Consider the following 22,164-nt stretch of genomic DNA (forward strand, 5'->3'; position numbering starts at 1 on the left):
TGCTGAATGTTAATATAAGACTACTTCCTATTCCTCTTTTAGTTTTGGCTGATTCTCTGAGAAGATAAACCTGCTCAACTGAGCCCAATGCTGCTGATATCCACATATCATTGATAAGCTCAGATTGATATATTGCTGAGAACTTAAAGTTTTTTGTTGTTGTTGCATAACCCCCACTCTTCAGCTGCCAAATGACTGACAATGTACGTTCACAAAAAAAGTTGTTCATTGTCAGTTTATGATATAATGCACTAATTAGTGTTCACATTTTAAAATTCTGCGCTAAATTACTATGGGTAGGGTAGGGTAGGTTTAAAATATAAGTATTGTGTAGATACTTTAGATTAAGATTACGTAAGATTAATTTAAATGTTAGTACATAGTAGTTAAAGACACCTATAAAGTGGGACCTCTAAGTCTTCTTATGTCAAAAATATGCCAAAATTTAAGTAATTATTCAGTGAAAGTTCCATGAGAGCTCATGACGGTCAGAATGATTTCATATGGGATTGGAATATGAGGGTGAGTAATAATGACAGAACATTCATTTTAGATGAACTATTCCTTTAAGTTGTATTTAACCTGAGATATTTATGTAGATTAAAGACCATCTTATAGCCTATTAAACATATCTAGACTTTATTTTACCTGTTGGATCAGTTTGACAGTTGAGTGATACTGTTTTACTCGGGATGGCTCCAGAGAATGATGTCGCTGTCACTTTGTACCATTGGGCAGCTTGCAGGCTCTTCACCTCCTGTTTTGGTGATGCGTTTGAACTACGGTTGAAACGTTGTCCACCAACGTCCACCTGCACCACATCCACAACTCCATATGGACGATCCCAAATTACAGCCAGACCATATCCTCCAGAAAAATAATCACAGCGAAGACGAAGTACACTATTTGGAACTAGTTTAAAGGAGAAACAGAGGGACAGTAAAACAAAGAAATTATGCTGAATATCAGCCGGTCACAGTCCAAAACAGAGCATGTAAACCCACTTAATTTCAGGAGATGTGAGCACTGTAGGAGACTCTTTTGGTCCAAATCAAACCACAGTGAGACATTGTAGCTTTCTCCAGGATAAAGATCTTGCAGATTCACCATGTTGTCCACTACAGGGACAGGTTTACCATTGGCGGTTCCGTTTTCAGCTCTTACATGTGTGCTACCATTCACTATAGCGTTTATCGTTGAATTAGTGACGTCCCACTTAAAGGACACACAGTTTATAGCTGCAGAAACACAAAAACATATGAACGATGACTTCAAACTCAGCTGGAGTCTTAAAAATATTTTTTTTAATTCAATTGGATATGCACAAAAATGCAATAATATTAACTAACAATGAGCAAATACATTTATTATTCTTTATTAACGTTAGTCAAAAAACTCTTCACTTCACTTTTAGTTCATGTGAGCTCAGGGCCATTAAATCATATTAACAGATATAACTTTTAATTTTTAATATTGTATTACTAAATGTAGTAATGAACAAACTAATATTAATAAATGCCTTATTTTTTTTTATATATTTTTTTTATTAAACCTTATTGTAAAGTGTTACCAAAATATTGTATATAGAGTTCAAGCATTAATAACCACACAAGTCAATTCTTTCCATGACTAGCAAGCTGCGCTCAATTAAAACTCATTATTTGCTTTTCAAATAAGTAGCTAAATCAGAGTAATGCTATCAAAACTTACTGGTGATGTTCTTGATGGCGGACCCATTTCTTTGACCATTCACCTCAGTGAAGAGAGTAAAATTGTATTCTGTCCCTGGTGTGAGGTTTGAGGAAATATGTGTATACTCATTTCCCTCAGAAGATCCACTGTATTTTTTCTCGCTTCCATGACTCTCAAGCAAAATGTAGTCGTAGATGTTGTTTTCGTTCAACTTATTCCATGTGATAGTCAACTGTGTCAGTGATCGAGTGACTTTGACGTCAGTTACGAGAGATAGACCTGTGAAGAGATACATTTTCCACAAGAGTTGATGGTAATTAATATAAATACTGTAGAATATAAGGTAAATTCCTCTCAAATTCATCACCGATAATTTGGTGTGTGGCAGGGTTGTGCACCATTCAGAGTTGAGAAGAGGCAAAACCGGATGAAGAATTGAAATACAAAATGGAATTTTACTTCATATTTAAAACTGCATGAAATTGAAAGAAATTCACAAAACTGCTGTCAGATCAATATGTATGTAATTATTTACAAGTCTTGTCTTGGACAAATGAAATCCTTCTGTTGTGTTGAATGTCCTTAAACTGCATTTAAAGTAAATTTCAATTCGAATCATGTGTGTTGTAGCAAATTCAAAAGCCAAATCATGAATCGAATGCAAGCTGATTCTTTCATTTTGACTTTTGCCCAACCCTGCTAATGTGGTCCATTATTATAATGCAAAGAATAGGAGACTTACTCGTGTTGTGACTGAAGCTGTATCCAGTACTTCTCACATCAAAAAACACTGTGTACAGAGTGAAGCTGTAGCTTGTTGCAGGAATTAAATCATATATATGGCATGTAAACTTATTCCCTTCTGAAGTGATATTAATGTATGCACGTGATGTTTTGTTGATTTCAAGAGAATAGGTGTATGTGTTGTTGCTCGTGTTCCATTGTAAGATCACGTCGGTGTCATTGAAATCCACCACTATTGGTGGATCTGCAACATTAGATGGCACTGAAACAAAAGCAGATATAGTGAGATTTGTCAGGTGTAGTTAAAAACGCACAAATCCAAATAGAATCAACAGTCTTTTAATTAACAGGGAGAATATGCAGGAGAATCAGAACAGCAACTACACAATGACACAAACAAGGCAGAACAAACAACTAGGGTTTAACTACACAGGGAGAGTTAATAAACCAGAAAAGAAACAGGTGCGAGATTAATCAGAAACTAATGACCAACACAGGTAAAACAGGAGCAGGGAAGACAAAACCAAAACACAATGAACCTAAACAGGCAAAAGCTTAATCCTGACAAGATATGTTATACAACAAGCCCGTCATTTACAGAGTTAGTCAATTAATAATCAGAGGGATTAAGCACATTAATGGAACTCTTAACTCTGCGACAACTACCAGCATATTTTTTAAATTATTGCTGACAATTGGGCCCAGATTGAGGCCAGTTGCCCTTTCAGCACACATGCTTACAATGCCACTGAAAATGTTACAGTCATTGATCTTGGACAGCAATGAGGACAGAACTTTTTTTACGCCTTGCAAACTTAAACACTGGTGTTTCAAATTCGGCTGATTTGTCACCAAGATAATGCTATGCAGCTTGTCAACACTGACAAAGGTTTTGTCGAAATTGCACAAATTATTTGGTCTTCAAACTGCAAACCAATAAGGAAGTGTTTCTATGATTGACACTGTTGTTGCAAATTCAGCTGATTTGTCAACAAGATAAGTTATCTAGCTTGTTAAAACTGACAACGGCTTCTTGGAAGCATCTGTAAAACTGTAAACTAATTAGGAAGTGTTTCTATGATTTTAAATGAATTTATAGAGTTGCATTATAGTTTTAGCATTTTCATCTTGTTGCAAATAAACAACTTTTTAAGTGATAGAAAATATTTCGGTAACACTTTAGTTTAGGGTCCAATTCTCACTATTAACTATTTGCTTATTAGCATGCATATTACCAGGCTATTGACTGCTTATTAGAACTTATAGAGTACATATTAATAATGCCTTATTCTGCATTTCCATATTCTACATCCCTTAATCTTACCCAATACCTAAATTTAACAACTACCTTACCAACTTTTAGTAATTAGGAGTTTGTTGAGGCAAAAGTCAGTTAATTAATAGTGAGAATTGGACCCTAATCTAAAGTGTGACCCATATTTCTAGCAAATATAAAACTGCATTGCTAAAACTTAAAATTGATCATTGTTTTGTGGTGGGGCCAGTGAAAATATTGGCAGGGCAATATTGGCAATATTGAATTGCATCCTAATTCCGTTAAGTCAGTGTTGGTTGACTGAAATTATGTACTGAGACTTACCGGTTACATTGGAGAAGTTGTATCCACTGCTCTTCACTTCTCCAAACACAGTATAGAGTGTAAATGAGTATTCAGTCCCTGGAGACAGAGACGTGACCTTATATTCCAATAAAGAATCAGGTATAGGTATTGTCTCGTCTTTATTCCAGTTTTTCAGCTCATAAGTGTAATCGTCACGGTTGTCTGCTTTTTCCCATTGTAATGTTAAATTATTCTCTTCCCGATTGACGACCGAAACATTCACAACATTAGATGGAGCTGAAGAAGAAAGAGACAGAAATGTTATATTTTCTTAACACCTGCTGCTATCCACCTGTCCATCAATTAATCTACCATTCAGTTCCTTCACTGACTGGCAGTTACTGTATTGTGGTCGCAGACAGTAGTTGGAAATCACATCTACAAATGTCTGAATGTCTTTGCATTACATAAAAAAATCAAGAAAACAGCATTTATTTTTAAAGACTGAGCAAGCACATCTTTCATATTAGATATTACAGTATACAATAGAACCACTTGTGGATCATGCATTTGGGCAAATTCCAAATGGTGTTTTTGTGTCTTTGGAAGGGGATGTCAGTAATAAGGGCGTTCCAAACGACAGCGAACACCTGAATCCCTTCAGGAAGGGCCCTTTCCACAAATCGGTTGCTAAAGGGTACATGCAACGTCACATCAAGGAAGTAATCTTATGGTTTATGGTCATATGACCCAGGGTGGTGAATCCTTGCAATTCATTTTAAAGCTAGATGGCAGGAGAGTTTGAGTAAACATATAAACAGAATCATTTAATTTCTTTTGTTATGTTTGGGATATATTACAAGCATTTTGTTATACATTTCATTTGAAGTTTAATAAATAAGTTACAATGCGTTTAATAGTAGATGCGTAAGGTAAATGTGACTACATTCTAAAGAAGAGACAGCAAGTTTTAAACTTACATTTGTTTGCAACAGTTATATTAATAGCCTAAAAAATCCTGTTGTAAGGACAGCTAATGGGCTGACAGACGCCATACTGTGTTATTATGGTAACATTCCAGATTAAAATAATGAGTAAATTACATCCATACAAAATTATTGTCTTTCTTTGTCCCAAAAAAAGTTAAAAAAAGAAATGGCTTATGACATGCAAGTGCTCTGCTCCCTCTAAAATCCAAATATTCACAAATATCTCACAAATAAGCGGTACTTGAAGTGTTTTATTCATAATGTATCTTCCTTATGTAACTAAAAGTTTCTGCATCACTTTCAAATGTGTTCAGTACTTTGTACAATGTTTACACCAAAACACCTCTGACATTTAGCTGGCCCGTCACATGAGAAGCAAGCGTGCTGCGAAACATTATGGCCTGTTTAAGAAGATATATTAAGAAATATTTAAGAAAGTGCACACATTTTATTTTGTTGATATTTTATTTTATTTTATTCAACTTTATGTTATAATTAATCACAATATTTTTCCACATTATTTTTTACACCTATTGATACAAATATATATATTTTATTTAATTGTGCTAATATTTGCTTTTGTAATACATTTGTTATTAATGGTCAATATGTGTCATGTAGATGTGATTTGCATTTTATTGAAATGATCTTTATTTTCTAAAAATTAAAACTATTTTGAAAATTCACATACCCATTTCAGAAATAATCAGTATCGCTTTCCTAATTGTGTTTCTTATTGTTGTTATCAGTTATGTACATCAGGTTTTCTTTTTTAAATCTTTCATCTTGTGTTGTGTAATTAATGATTAATGCATTATTTTACTGTAATGTGTGTTGCCCCGATGGTATTTGTGTGTGAGTGTTTGTGTGTGTATATGACCATCTATTGGTATTTGCTTTGGCTTGTGAAAAGGCCAACACTATCTCCCGACCAATTCGTACGTATTTTACGAGGTGGCTAATTCGTACGATTTGTCTAAACCCCAGTGAAGGGTAGGTTTAGGGGCGGGGTAAGGGGTTAGATGTGAATTCATACGAATTGGGCAACTAGTTTTATAAGTTAGTCATCAAATTATATTTCATAATGTTCATAACTTTAAGTCAGATAAATAAAAGTGAAGATGGGTCTAATTTGATAACGAAAAGTAAGACTGATTACCCTTAAATAGGCTAACTGCTAGTTGGTCACACTAGTCCTTATGACTCAGGGCCCTATCATACCAGGTGTAATGCAGCGCCAGGCGCGACGCAAGTGTTTTTTGCAAGTTTCAGCCCGACGCAGTTATCATTTTCACGTCCTGTGGCATGTTGTTTAAATAGCAAATGCATTTGCGCCCATTTGTGCGCCCATGGGCGTGCTGGTCTGAAAAGAGGTGTGTTCAGGTGAATTGTTGGCGCGTTGCTATTTTGAGGCAACTGAAATAGACTGTGCCATTGACCAACGGAAACCTGGTCTAAAGTCAATGTATCTCACAGTATTATTTTTTTGTTATTGAAAGAGCGCATTAGTAATATGTGCCTATAGGCAGGTCCACAACGCGCGAACACTCTTCTTATTACACACACAGGGACGCACAGCAGCACACAAACATGCCAAATATTAAAAATAAAAGGACTACAATGTAAAAGATTATTATTGTGTACATAAAGATATGGTGGAATCCGGCTTGTTCCGTATGGGCACTTAAACCCCGCGCACGAGCAGATCCGTTTCCTCTCTGGAGAAGTGTTCAGTTTTCCCGCTTGCAAATTCCGCCATGTAAATAGCGAGTCCGCCATGGCCCGAGCACAACTGGCTATTAAAGGGAATGACAGATGAGACTCTGATTGTTTTTTTGCACACTACGCCCAAAACACACCCATTACTCATCGAGAAAATAGAGACAACCCTTTTAGACCATACGCCGGGTGCGCCGACCATTTTTCCCCTTGTTAAACTAGCAAAAGTGCCCGAAGCTGTAGCATTCTGTCTTTTTTATCTTGACCAGAATTGAGTTAATGTAGACGTTAGACAATCTTTTTAAGACCACAACACACGGGAGACTTTTCAAGTGCTCAAGCGAACTTCGCCTCAGTGCCCACACACACACAAAAAAACACAGGTGCCGAGGGAGCCTCAGCTTCCCCCAGCGAAAACAGTAGATATATGAATTCGCTGAACAGTTAGATAAATACAACATGATTAAATATGGAGATGATCAAAACAGCGTCAAAACTAAAAAAAGAAAAAGAAAAAATGCCTCACATTACATTTTACATCTAATATTTACCATGTAAATCTCCCTCAAATGTCCTGCTATGTGAGCTCACAATATAATAAATGTGAGTCCTGTTCATTTATACTCGAACACAGGCACTGAAACATCCATTGTGCGTCGTTTTTTATGCCTTGTCAAATTAAACCGTTCTCTGTGATGCATTTTACACTGGTGTTGCAAATTCAGCTGATTTGTCACAAAGTTAATGTTATCTAACTTGCTAATGTAAACATATGTTTTGTCAAATTATTGACAGTAAAAATTCTGCAAGGTTACACATTGTATGAAGAATTGCATCCTAATTCAGAATCTGAGAGAAATGTCAGAAGCAGTTGTTTAGTCTGTCACACAGACTTTGGTCTTTGCCACAGACCAGATGTTTTGAGACTCACCGGTTACATTGGAGAAGTTGTATCCACTGCTCATCACTCCTCCAAACACAGTATAGAGTGTAAATGAGTATTTAGTCCCTGGAGACAGAGACGTGACCTTATATACCACTAAAGAATCATTTGGTGATATATGTTTTGGAGACTCGTCTTTATCCCAGGTTTTCAGCTGATAAGTGTAATCGTCACGGTTGTCTGCTTTTTCCCATTGTAATGTTATATCAGACTCTTTCCGATCGACGACCGAAACACTCCCAACATTAGATGGAACTGAAGAAGAAAGAGACAGAAACTGGCCTGTTAAAGAAATCACATCTACAAATGTCTGTATGTTTTTGCATTATATAAAAAAAAAAAAAAAAAAAAAAAAAAATCAAGAAATCAATATTTATTTTAAAGAGAGACTGAACAAGCACATCTTTCAAATCACATTAGATAATGGAACCACTTTGTATTTGTTCTGAATTACTGTGAGAGCCACATTTGTGTACAACATGCTACTGGTTCCCAAATCTGAATGCAATATTGTCAATCATTGAAGTTCTCACAAATAAGCAGTGCTTACATATTCCGTATATACCTGCATAACTTCATTTAAAATAACATTTAAAGGCATTTCATGTAAATAATTATGATATACACACACATATATATATATATATATATATATATAGTCTATTTAAATTTTAACGTAATAGATTTATATTACCACAATTCTTAAATTAATCTACAGAGAAAACACTTTATATTTTCAAAAACCTTAATGACTCACTTACCAGTTACAGCCCAGAAATGAAATCCATCACTCTCAATCCCCACAAACACAGTGTAAATTGTAAAGGAATAATTAAATCCAGGAGGCAGAGGTGAGACGTTATGAGTTACTACACTATCCTCTTCTGTTACATTGATCATACTGATTTCGCTACTGCCGTTCATCAGTTTATAACTGTAACTTCTGTTTTTGTCGACTATATCCCATTGGAATGTTAATTCAGTCTCTGTTTGAACAGTTACTGAAACATCTTTAACATCACCGGGTCTTTGTTCCTAAGGGGAAGAAATGACATTCATTAAATAATCAAATATTCCATAAAGAAACAAAATTCCAATACAATCATTGTGTTAATAAATTCTAGATATTCCAGCCTACTAACATTGTTATATAAAAATGAGAGTGATGAGAGTGATAAATGGTTTTCAATCATGGTCCTATGGAGCCACTGCTCTGCACATTTTGTACGTTTCCCTCATCAGTCACACCCAATTCAACTCTTGGAGTCTCTACTTTTCAACTGACGAGATGAATCAGGGGACATACAATATGTGAAGAGGTGGGGGTCCCCATGCAGGACAGCTTTGTGAAGCACTGATATAAAATATGGGCACACATAAACTAATAACAAAATTAAAAATGTAATTGAATTGAATAGAATAAAGTATTATTAATATTATGAATTAAGAATTTTAAATGAGTAAAAAAATAAAATAAAAATAACAATAACCCCATCAAGGCCAGCAAGGAAACTCGGAGACAACTCCATCTTATCTTATCACATCACAAGTCTTTGTCCAGGCTCTTGTCAGTACTGCAGTGCTCTTTTAGCCATTCATCCTAATGTGCAATCATTAAACCCATATTACACCTCTCTTAAAATATCTTCACAAGCTGCCAAGTTTAAGCGAAGACTGTGAGTGCTTCTCAATTGGAAGACTGCATCCTAAGGCTGACCTTCATTGACCAGTGCTATGAGGCTTCCTCCTCAACACTAAACACAATGTTTCTGTCACACTTTATTTTAGATGGCTTAAACTACCATTTTTTTATATTACTTTTTTACTACTATTTTTAATAATTGTATTGTTTCAAGTTGTTTATTAAGTCTACCAAATATAAAGTGTGAATAAATCTTTTATCATCAAGCGCTGTGATCAAGTGCCGTCGAAGGCCGTCTCAATTTGAAGGATCCTCGGAAGGCAGCCTTCGTTTTTGCGTCTTTCATTCAGCAATATTTGAAGGATACATCACATTTTATCCTTCACATCCTCTAATTACCACAATCCTTTATACACATTCCAATTTAAAATAAATAAATATATATTAGCAGGAAAAAAATTGCCACTGATCTAATACAGGATCTAATAAAAAAAACTCAGTTCAGTGCTGAGGAGGACTCTACGCTAGAATGCAGCCTCACTAGGAAGCAGCCTTCAGATTGAGAAGCATCCTATGAATGAAAGCGTCTACTAAATAAATTGGCCAATTGCCAATAGATTGCTTGGGAGCTTTCGTCAAAGTTACGCCACTTTGTACGCATTGTGGTGGCAGAAAAACGGGTAATAAGTGAGAACGGGCAAAATGAAAAAAAATGTCTTGTTGTGCCTTTCGATGTCAGAAATGGAATGCAAAAGAAGATGATCTTAATTTTTATAGAATACCGTGGTCGAAGAGACACATTTAAAGCTAAACACAGACGTTTATGATTGCAAGCATTAAACAAACAGACTGGACTGATGAAACCTGCAATGATTAGTCTACTATTAAACCATCAATTTGATATAAACAAATAGGTCTACATATGCGGTTCATAGGTGACAGAATGTATTAGCCCTACAGTTACCGCATGAAATATTTAAACCTATAAAATCTGTATCTCCCAATTTGGACTTTTTCCTCACAGTTGCATGTTTATATCTCCCAATTCTGACTTTATATCTCGCAATTGTCAATTCAGAGAAAAAAGGACAGAATAACAGGTTTATAGCTCACAATTAATATTTTCCTTCACAGAATTGTGAGATATAAACTCGGAACTGAGGAAAAACAGTCAGAAATGTGAGATGTAAACTCAAAATTACGTTTATTGTGTATACTTTGAGTAACAAGGATGGCTCTAGACGATCTAGGATTGATTTTTGGCTTGTCTCTAACCATTTTGATGGGAACAATATTTCTGTTAATGTTATGGCAACACCATTAACTGACCATAAGGCCATATTGATCCAAATTTATATTTCTCCAAACACAAATTGTAACAAGTATCATTCATATTGGAAAATGAATAGTTCTTTGCTTTGGAAGAACTCATTAATTATTATTGGATTAAAGCCAAAAAGGAAGGGTTGTTTAGTCAAAATTGGGAACTATTAAAATTTGAAATTGGAAAATATTTGAGGAAGTTTAGTAGCACATTAGTTAAATCACAACGTCTTGTGGAAGAGAAAGTTGTTAGTGAAAACATTCCCACTGTGGACCTGTTAGAAGGACAGAGATTGCGTCAAACAGAGCTGCAAAATGAGCTTGATAATATACAGAATGCGAGCACAAGGAGCCTTTATTCGACCAAGGCAGAAATGGTTAGAGCATGGAGAGCAGATGTCTGCTTATTTTTTTAAACTTGAAAAGTCGAGGGCTAAGCCCTAAGCCCAAGAAAGATTTGTTGCTTATTGATAATTGGAGACCCAGCATTAGTCTGAACTATGTCTTTGCTCAAAGGTTCAAATTAGTATTAGATTCCATTATTGACGAAAATCAATCTGGGTTTATGAGAAACAGACATATATTTCATAATATCAGACTTATTTTTTATCTTATTTTTATTGATTATTCTGACCTTATAAAAGATGATGGCTTTAGAATTTTTTTTTTTTTTTTTTTTTTAAAGCCTTTGATTCTGTTGAGCATCCTTTTATGTTTTACTGTTTAGAACACTTTGGGTTTGGGGCTTATTTCTTTCAACTCTTTACGCAGTTGGAAATAGTTCTGTGAAATTAAATAATGGAGATTTTATCTGGAAAGAGGAGTTAAACAAGGTTGCCCAGTTTCTGTTTACCTCTTTCTCATTGTTGCTCGGGCATTTTGTCACTTCATTAAATCATGCAACATAAAAGGAATTCAAGTTGAAGAGAGAAGTGTCCTGAGAAGTCTTGAGAAGTTTGAATGTTGATCAAATTCACCCATACACAAAAGAAATATATTTGAAAGATATATTTTCAAAATATATTTTTGGAATATATGCAAATATTCGAAATTGGCACAATAAATATATTTTAGTTAAATATATGTAAATGTTTACATATATGTTCATATATGTTTTAACTTTTGCAAATTGTTTCATTTGAAATATATTTTGAAATTTAAAAAGTTAACATTTTCACAAACAAAACATTTTCAATTTATTTTTTAGATAGACAACTTCAGCCGTGGATGTGGGCATGGGAGAGCAGTGCTCTACCACTTCCCCCGCCCACATTTTTCCTACTGGTAGGGGATCGAACCAGCAACCCTTCGGTTACAAGCCCGAAGCCCTAACCAGTAGGCCACAGCTGCTCCTTTAATGACTTTATTGGCCTAAAATTAAAATTTTATGTAGGAAATAACACACAGAATGCAGAGGTTTTTTTTCCCTATTTTTACAGAATTGAATACAGTTATTTAATAGTGTGTGTATGCAGTGTTAGACACTGAGTTATATCTATTGTTAAAGTGCACTTCACTGTTGGAGTGTCACTGTTATACTTGCATCATAAATATTGTGCATATTTTCAATATTTAAATGACTTCAGGAAAGATGTCAATAAAACAACAATAAATCTAATAATTGCACTTAGTGTTCGGTACGTGACACCTAATATGGCCTAATAGTCCTAGGAAAGCAACTATCTGTCATTTTACATTGCAGTCATTTAAATGTAAGTACAGTATTTATTATAGCTGTGTGTCATAATACAGTAGTGAAATATGGTGGCCTACTGTTTGTATAGGGGAAAAGGTAGAGGAATAACTATGATCAAAATACATTTTCGACCCTTCTTAGCAAGCTAAACATTTTATGACCATATATTTTGTCATATATTTTACATTACATGTTATAAATGTAAATATATTTCGCACTTAACATCATATATTTTTGTTATATTTCAGAATATATTTCAAAATGATAAATATAAGTGAACAACAATGCAAATTTATTTTAATGTATTTGGAATATATGTCACATATATTTTTGACACTTTAAAATATATTTCAATATTTTTTTTTTTTCTGTATGGGCAGTCAGCTGTCAAGTTCATTGAATTTTTTTTTCTTTTTTTTTTTTCAGTGCCTCAGGTCTCTGCCTTAATTTACAAAAATGTGAACTGTTTGCTTTAAAAAGTGGCCATGCCAACTTATTTGTGTATGGTTATTACTAAAAATGAGCAGGAGAGAATCTCACAAAAATTTTACCCTGTGATTAAAAAGTAAAGAACAGATTTAATATTTGGTTACAGAAGGACTCGTCTCTCAAAGGTTGTGTTTTGCTGGCTAAAGCGGAAGGCATTCCCAGGCTTACTTATGCATGCTACCTCGATACATTCAGATAATAAAATAAATAATTGATCAAATAATGCTGAACTTTTTGTGGAAAAAACGTATACATTATATTGGAAAATCTGTAATTGTTAATTCATATAATAATGGTGGGCTTGATTATTTAGATTTTTCTATTTTAAATAACACCTTCAAAATTAACTGGTTGAAATATAAAAATAAACACTAATTCTGTGTGTAATATAATTTCAAAATTGGTATGTGTGATTACAGAATCGAAAAACGTACAGCTTTTCACAGGCAAGCACTTTTGGCTTGGAAGTTAATTTACAAGCATAATTTTTCACCACATCATTATTACATCTGGAATAATTGTAATATTTTGTACAAGCATAAGAGTATATATTTTTGAAAACTTGGTTTGACGAGGATATCTTTTTGGTTGGACAGTTGTTGAATTATCATATTTAATGACTTATAATGAATCCCTTTCATACTTCAACTTCCCTGTTTCCCCTAAACAATTTTCCTCTGTAATTGGTGCTATTGTTGTCTCTTTATATAGAGGTATTTTATACTCTAAACGTGTGTCTCTTTTTTGTGAGATGATACATTCTGTGGTAAAATTAGTTTTTTGACAAGCAAAAATAATAATAAGGTTATACGTTCCCTTTTTCAAAAGGAAGTAGTGAGTAAACCACATGTCATTTCCTATTGGTCAAGGTTTATTGGACCTATTAATTGGAGTAAGGTTACCTTATAAATATATTATTACAAATAAGGTCAAGGAAATGTCATTTAAGATATTGCACACATTTTACCCCGCTAAACATTTTCTATCCAAGTTTAACAAGGACATAGATGTAAATTGTTCATTTTGTTTCTTGCAACCAGAAACTGTACCTCATATTCTTTGGCACTGTCAATATACAAAGAGGTTATGGTGGGAAGTTTCTAAATTTATAAATGGCAAATTGGAATGCAACTTTCTTTTATTATACGAACATGTAATATATATATATATATATATATATATATATATATATATATATATATATATATATATATATATATATATATATATATATATATATATATATATTCAAATATGAAAAGAGTCTGGAAAATGAATCGTATATTATTAATCTTGTGATTATATTTGTTAAGTTTCATATTCATCTGTGTAAATTTAGTAATCAGAAACCTCTTTTTTCTGTGGTATTGAAAGAATTAGAAAATTAAATGGTTTCCATTAAGGACAGTACAAACAGAAATGCTGTTCAAACCATTCATTTATTGAAAACATTTAAGAAGCATTTTATTGTTTGTTTGGTCTATTATTTAGTTTTGTTTTTACAAAACTTTCTTGTATTTTTGTATCCTTAACCCTGGCATTTTCTTTCTTTTTCTTTTTTTTCTGTTTTATAATTGGTGTTCAAGCAAAAATGCACATGCGCATTGACTGACCTGAAATATACACTTTTTAATGTAGTTTGAGCTTAAAGATTCATGTCAGATTTTATTGCTGATTTGAAAGTTATTGAAATTGAGTTTGGCAAGCAGTTTTTGACATTTTGTTATTTCCTCATTCAAGTAGATAGGAGTTGGTCTTGCACTCCTGAAATACTGACTTTCCTTAAAGGGGACTTCAGTTTAAGTCACTGTGGCTTGCATTTGGTACTGTTGCTGAATCTACACCCTATTAATTTAGAAATTCCTGATGTGGTCAGTGAGTGAACAACAAAAAAAATCACTTATTTGTAAAGTGTTACCAAAATATCACTAGAATTACTCAAATGAACTCTTTAAAGTTCATTTAGGTAATTTATTACAAACAGAATAAAATGTTCAGAATGTGTTTACTTGTGACAGATGCAAATTGAAATCGCAATATACATGTAAAATCAAACACAAAAGCCATTGTGTGAATGACGTCTGATGTTTCATGACACTGAGCTACACAAATGCGCACAGTGGCATGGCAAATAAACTACAGTAAAATATATTTGCATAATATTACCAACAGCTTATCATCAACTAGATGCTAAACATCTCTTTTTCCATTTGACATTTCAAAACTGTCCTGTCTAAAAAGCAAATGTCAACCATCTGGACGTGTCACTGAAACAATCTATAAATGATTCTCTTTGACAAGCTACCGTAACATGGAAATCAATTTAAAAACAGCACCAGGAAAGATGTTGACACAACAAATAGCTATCGCATGACAAAAATAGTGTATGATGATCTGATAGCTTGTTTGAAAGTACTAAAAAGTTTAGTCGCCTCTTCTCATTCACTATTGTATAAGCATTTTCGAAATACTAGGATCATAAAAAGAGGAGGTATATGAGTTATTTAGAACATTATGCAGAATTATGTACACACACAAATGAATAGTCTTGTATTTCAGCTTCTTCAAAACAGCCACCCTTTACAAAATCAGTTTATTCTCTCATCTAGCATCATGAAGTGAATCCTGAGATGCTTTTTATAAGTATTGAAAGAGTCCCATTATGCTGGACACTGGCTTCACTATCTGAGAACCTGTTTCAGAAGAGCCAACTAAATCAAATATTATATTGCATCATAAGATGTATTTTTTTTTTTTTTGAGTTATTTGTGTTTAGAATAAACGGCCTGATTGAAAGTTTACAGCACATCCAGTATATTCAGTCATAAAATTATTACATTCTGTTTTAAATGCCTTCTGCACCGAAGAGCATAAAAGGTCACTATGGACAATAAAGTCATAACCATTACAGTAAGACCTTATTACAGCTGAATCATAACAGATACAGAGTTCCTGGCTATCATTTATATTCAGGACTTTGGACTGGGATGGTATTTCAGGAGTGAAACATTAGACCCATAAATATAAAATATGAATCCACAGAATTTTGATCTCAACACATGCCATTTAGATGGGCACAAAAACATGAAAAATGTACTTACAATAAAAATAGATACAGTATTTTGTATCTTGAAAATACACAAAATTTCTGTAAAACTGACCATTCAGTGAAATATCACTATTAGGCTGAAATATATCTGGACCTATTCCTAATGCAAAGAACAATATTTAACAAATGATTATATGAAATGTCTCTTTATATTTCAATTACTGCTTCCCTTGCCTAGTAGGAAATAAGAAATCACAAACACACACACGCACACGCACACACACACACACACAAAAACTTTTCTGGACCTATGTAACAATGTAACAAATTTGCATAATGCCAGTCAATGGTCTTCATTGATACGGAAAACTCCATACTGTTCACATCACGGTGTATCAAGTGCTGAAGAAGCTCCGACACGCGCTGTTAGGGGTAGACCAATCACAACAGACTGGGCCTTCTGACCAATCAGGGCAGAGTAGGCTCGCGGAAACGAGGGGTTTAAAGGATTAGTTCACTTCAGAATTAAAATGTCCTGATAATTTACTCACCTCCACGTCATTCAAGAAGGATGTTCATGTCTTTCTTTCTTCAGTCGAAAAGAATTTAAGGTTTTTGAGGAAAACATTCCGGGATTTTTCTCCATATAGTGGAAAGGAATCTCCAAAGGGCTCTAGTCTACACGATCCCAGTCGAGGAATAAGGATCTTATATAGCGAAACGATCGGTCATTAAAAAAAAAAAAAAAAAACCCTTTTCTATACTTTCTAACCACAAATGCTCGTCTTGCACTATAGCTGCGATACGTCACGCATTACCTAATCACATTGAAAGGTCACGAGTATTACGGTTCAAAAAGGTAGAGCAGGGCGAAAAACTCCATCTAATTTTCTCCTCCAACTTCAAAATTGTCCAACATCATTGTTTTACCTTTTCTTTTCTTTTTTTTAAATGGCGTTTAACTTAGTCTTTGCACGTTCGCTTTGTAAACACTAGGTCTGTACTTCCGCCTACGTCACGCGTGACCTTTCAACATGCATCACAGCTAGTGCAAGACGAGCATTTGTGGTTAGAAAGTATATAAATGTTAGTTTTTTTAGAAAATGGCCGGTCGTTTCGTTAGATAAGACCCTTATTCCTCGACTAGGATTGCGTAGAGCCCTTTGAAGCTGCACTGAAACTGCAATTTCGACCATCGAAATGCCATGGTCTATGGTTGGCCATGGTTGCCATGGTTGGTTGCCATTTAAGTCCACTATATGGAGAAAAATCCCGGAATGTTTTCCTCAAAAACCTTAATTTCTTTTCAGCTGAAGAAAGAAAGACATGAATATCTTAGATGATGTGGGGGTGAGTCAATTATCAGGAAATGTTTATGCTGAAGTGAACTAATCCTTTAAGAGGAAATTGAAACTACGAACAAATCATTTAAAACTCTTTGAGAAAATAGGGGAGGTTTTTATTTTTTTTATTTTTTTTACCTTGGATGCATGTAAACTTATTGTAAGATGCAAAATTAGTAACCTTTAAAATAGCACAATAGGAGTGCTTCAATTATGTTTTTTTTTTTTTTTATGTTTTTTTGCTGCAACAAGTAGAATCAACCATCACATCCTCACCTTACCTTACTCCCAGAACTTTTTGACTTGATTCAATTTCAGATTTGATTCGAAGGATGGATTCCAAACTAATATTTCCAGTTTTTATTGATTACTGAGTTGTGTGAGACAGATTATGTGTGATTTTTAAGGACTGTTTAAACCAGTGTGGGCCAGTTGCAACACTACAAATACTGAAACTTGAACTGATAATGAAAAGTTGAATTGTGAAAATAACACGTCAAATTGTGAAAAAGTGATTCATTGTGGCGCCTCAATGAGTAGTACTGTCGCCTCTGAACAGAAAGTTCTCAGACTGAAACGCTGCGACTGGCAACCCCACAAAGGACAGGTGGCTTGGAAAATGGATGGATGGCATATTCATTGTTCATGAAGTCATAATGAAGTCATAGTTTCATTCCATAGTGCTAAATTTAATACAAAAAGATGCACATATTTTAAATAAATTGATAGTATGAATTATAAATAGTTAAAGGTACAATATGCAAGAATTTTGCATTAAAATATCCCATAATCTCAAGGCCAGTGTTATATATTTTGTTAAGTTGATTACTTACAATATCCCAAATGTTTCCAACTATTTTTAAATCGTGAGAAAATTGCGATTTTAACCAAGGAAACGGGGCGTTAGAGCAGGGGGGAGCTGGGAGTCGCCAGTCAATTGCGTCATATCCGCATCCATTGTCCTGGACAAATGCGGAAGTTGTAGTTGTAGCGTCTATCAAGCATCAAACGTTAGCTTGTTTCTTGCAGTCGTTATTGAACACAATTATTCTTTACCGATTGCAGCTGGTTCTGTCGACAAAGCATGCTTAATTTTATATTTTCCAAATGTAGCATTCGGTAATAGTTATGTTTATGTAAGGGAAGTATTATTGCTTTAGATTTGTGTTTAGTTTATTGACATTGTTTATCACGTCTGTGTTTATGGCCATGTAAATAAATATAGCATGTGTTATAGCCTACATAAAGATTAATCAGTATTTTGGCAAATGATGTGGGGATGTTCGAATGTACTTTTACAACAATTGTTTAGAACACGTAAAACTGCGCAGCGTTATCACAACAATGAATTCGACGAATAAAAGGAAGAAGACAGGGGTCGGCGTGACTGGGACTCGTACTTTATTAAAATAAAGCAAAACAAACAAAAGTCGTGCACAACGCGCATTCACCGTGGCAACCGCGACGGCACAAAACAGTTCAAAAATGAGAGCTCGGATCCACCGGTTTTCTTTCTCTGCGTCCAATTTTCTCTCCAGTCTCTCTCTCGTTCCAGCGCGGCTTATAAGCGGTCTCTCCACGCCGATCACTGCAATAAGACACAGGTGTTCGTCATTTGTACTTGACCTACTTGCGGGACGCTCGTCTCTTCTCTCTCCCATTACAGACCGCGCTGAACCACGGCCCCCTCGCCACAAAAAGCATGTCATTATAAAAAAAGAACTTAGCCTCATCCATGAACATGATTTTTCGATTCCCGTCTGACTGATTTACATCCACGGTGGAGTTTAAAACGACAGTTCCCATCATTCCACGCTCCTTCACATCGTCATCAAGCTACGCCGTTGTTGTTGTTTGGAATGTAGCGCCCTCTAGCGGCAAACAATTCTTGCATATTGTAGCTTTAACAAATAATATCTGTCAGGTAAATAATATAATTTCTAGTAAGACAATACAAATATATAACCCTAATTAAATCAGAAACAGTCAAGTTGCTAACAACTGATGTCTGGATTAGCTTTTATATTAGCTGATTATTTGCACTACTGTTAAATTGGCTCTTCTGAAGACTTAATTACTTGGGGTGGACTCGACTTCAAACCTTGGACTCGACTCTCAATTCTGAATGCCTCGGAATTGAAAAATCGCTTCTTTTTTGGGGGGAATCGAGTCCAACCCTACTTCATATTTTCTAGCAGAAAATTCAGTAACCCAATGTTAGATGCCCATGTGTGAGAAAATTAGGGTTGTCTGAACAAATCAAATACAAATTACACTTTGTAATTTTTCAAACCCTATAAAATACAAACAGTATTTTGTATTTCAAACACACACACACACACACACACACACTCACACTACAGTTCAAAAGTTTGGTATGTGTCAAAAATGTCAATATCATTACTCATCACTGCAAACCAGCTCATCATTCTAATACGCTGATTCATTGCTTGAGAAACATTTCTTATTACCATCAGTATGAAAAACTACTTTTTTAAGGAAACCACAATACTTTTTTGATGAAAGGAAAGTTCAAAAGATCAACATTTATTTGAAATAGAAATCTTTTGTAACATTATAGTCGGTATTACTGTTCCTAAACTTTTATTAACCTTTTGCCAAGGGCATTGTTGTGAGTATACTTGAAGAGTTACATTAACTCTTAGTTTCCCTTTGTATTTATACAAGTCTTCGTTTATACATACGAGTTAATCTTTGACTTCGATATGCTTGATTTCGCTGGTGTATTTGTCATGTTGCATATGGCTATGGAGTATAGAGTAAGATGTATATAGAGTAAGAGTGACTTACCAATGCAGAAACAGCACACAGCAAAACTAAAGTCAAAACTCGTTCCATGATCAACCCGGTGAGTAGTCAAAGTAAACAGCTTTTCCTAATTAACCCTTGCATTCAAAATTTGTTTCTGAAAGAACTAGTCAAGCCTGTTGGCACTACAGCGTTCACACATGACAGCTTTAGTGTGTATTTAGTCTCTAAACTCTTGGTTTCTGTCGCTTCTCACTGCCTCTGTTCCCTCTCTGCTGACTGATAATGACTTGTTTTATTGCCACTTCTCCTTTTTCTCATGACGGGAAAACAATGTTCAACAACCTTTGTCCTACCTTTAACCAAAGTTCTTCCTTATTTTAAAACTCCTCCTTTTTATTCTTTCCCAACTATTTATAACTCACTTGTTCTCTCTCTTTAAATGCCCATCACCCTACCCTATGCTTTATTATTAGGTTGGTCTTCCTCTTTCACTTATTTTATTAATATTTTTTATTAATATATATATTTTTTAGTTTCTTTATTTTGGGATATACTTTCTTACCAAAATGAACCAAAGTAAATACAAAAAAAAAAGGAATACAATTGAGTTGTGATCACTTAGTGTTTTTAGTTTTCTCCTTTGGATGAATGGTGCACGCTGTGGATTGGCAAGTTAACAAAAGAATCTAATCCTCTCAAATGATCAAACTCAGACAAACACCCTATTATTCTTGCCTTTATTATAATAACAACAGACAAACACCAAGGCTTTAGCTGAGTTGGGTGTGTCTTGATATCAGATAATGTGCTCATCATATAATAGGTTTTGTGTAAAGTGGACACAGGGAGTATTTCTATCTAACCTATAGCTGAGTATTTTTTTCCCTGATGATGTAAATCACACATATACATAATATATTAACAAACATCTTCCCTTAAATGTAAACTGTCTGTAGTCTAATAAGATGTGGAGGAAATGAACTGTGTAGGGTTTAGTTTACTTTTAATTATTGCCAACACAGGAGGAGCGCTGTCAGCACTAATGTAATTGTTTCCCACTCTGTTTTTCACTTGTTATGGTGCAGAATTGCTTTTGATTTTATTTTTTTACTTTATTTTGTTCCACTTTAGACATTAATTGTAAGTATCTTTGCAACTAAATGTCAACTAACTCGTATTATATGTCAACTGACTCCCAGAATATTAATAGACTGTTAGGGGAAAGGTTAGTTAGTAGAACTGAAAAGTTACTTATAGTTAGTAGAATGTCTAAAGTGGACCATCGAAATAAAGTTACCTTTTTTGCCAAACATTATATGTGAAAGTGTGATGCTGAATTATATAGCTGAATATGGACAAACAAACAAACAATAGGCAGTGAACAAGAAAAGTTTAACCATGATTACTTGTTTAAACAAAATGCTGCTATATAGTTTAACTGGAGAGAAAAGTATTACAGACATGACGTATATTTGTCAAAAGTAGCTCAACAGGTTCTTCCTCTAAAAACAAACACCTGCCAGCACCCTTCCACTGTACTGATGTTGTTAGGATAATCACAACACTTGTTTTGTCAACTGGCTCTTTCCACGAATAGAGTACAAATTGGTGTCCTATTTCATTTTAAAGTAATAAAGGTGCGCACAAATTCTTTGGAAAAGTATTAGTATTATCCACCATTAAAATAACATGACAAATTTCTAATTATTATTATTATTAAATTATTATTATTATTATTTATTTCCACCAACTAATATTTAGGGGGCATTTACATGACACTGTTTTCAAAAATAAGAAAGAAAAACTTCTTTTGCGTTTTGGCGTTCATTTACATGACGACTGAACTTTTGAAACCGGGTTTAAAAGTGCACGTTTTTTAAACAGTACAGTAATCATCTCCGTGTGAACTACAAAAACGTGAAAACATGACGGCATGCACATGCTATTACATTTTCAGCCCAGGGCTGTGCAGACTGTAATGCAGTACATTGAATGACAGCCGTCTGCGGTCTCCCAGTAGCTTACTTTATTGACAGTTTAGTGTAAGTGATTAACTTACAGCAGAACAAAAGATAACATCTTTGCTTTCATGTCCGAAAACATTATTTTTGTCTTACATTTTTATAATAAACTCAGACGAGCTCAGTGCCGACTCGTTTCCCGCCATTTTCGTGAATTCGAATATGCGCAAAGGATTGTGGG

General features: G+C 34.4%; 1 protein-coding gene across 1 annotated transcript in view; it reads right to left on the bottom strand.

The window, feature by feature from the left end:
• The window catches only part of LOC311284032 (receptor-type tyrosine-protein phosphatase H-like), a 30,617-nt gene extending 10,316 nt beyond the window's left edge, over positions 1-20,301 (bottom strand). The window contains exons 1-8 of the mRNA XM_084398853.1: positions 20,002-20,301; positions 8,410-8,683; positions 7,637-7,903; positions 4,037-4,294; positions 2,435-2,698; positions 1,711-1,971; positions 1,005-1,238; positions 649-912 (exon numbers count right to left, since the gene is read on the bottom strand). Of these exons, the coding sequence (XP_084254979.1) occupies positions 649-912; positions 1,005-1,238; positions 1,711-1,971; positions 2,435-2,698; positions 4,037-4,294; positions 7,637-7,903; positions 8,410-8,683; positions 20,002-20,049 (1,870 nt within the window). The 5' untranslated portion in view covers positions 20,050-20,301. The remainder of the gene's footprint in view (positions 1-648; positions 913-1,004; positions 1,239-1,710; positions 1,972-2,434; positions 2,699-4,036; positions 4,295-7,636; positions 7,904-8,409; positions 8,684-20,001) is intronic.
• Positions 20,302-22,164: the final 1,863 nt, after the last annotated feature.

This window comes from Rutilus rutilus (assembly GCF_951802725.1).
Source record: "Rutilus rutilus genome assembly, chromosome: 24".
NCBI lineage: Eukaryota > Metazoa > Chordata > Actinopteri > Cypriniformes > Leuciscidae > Rutilus > Rutilus rutilus.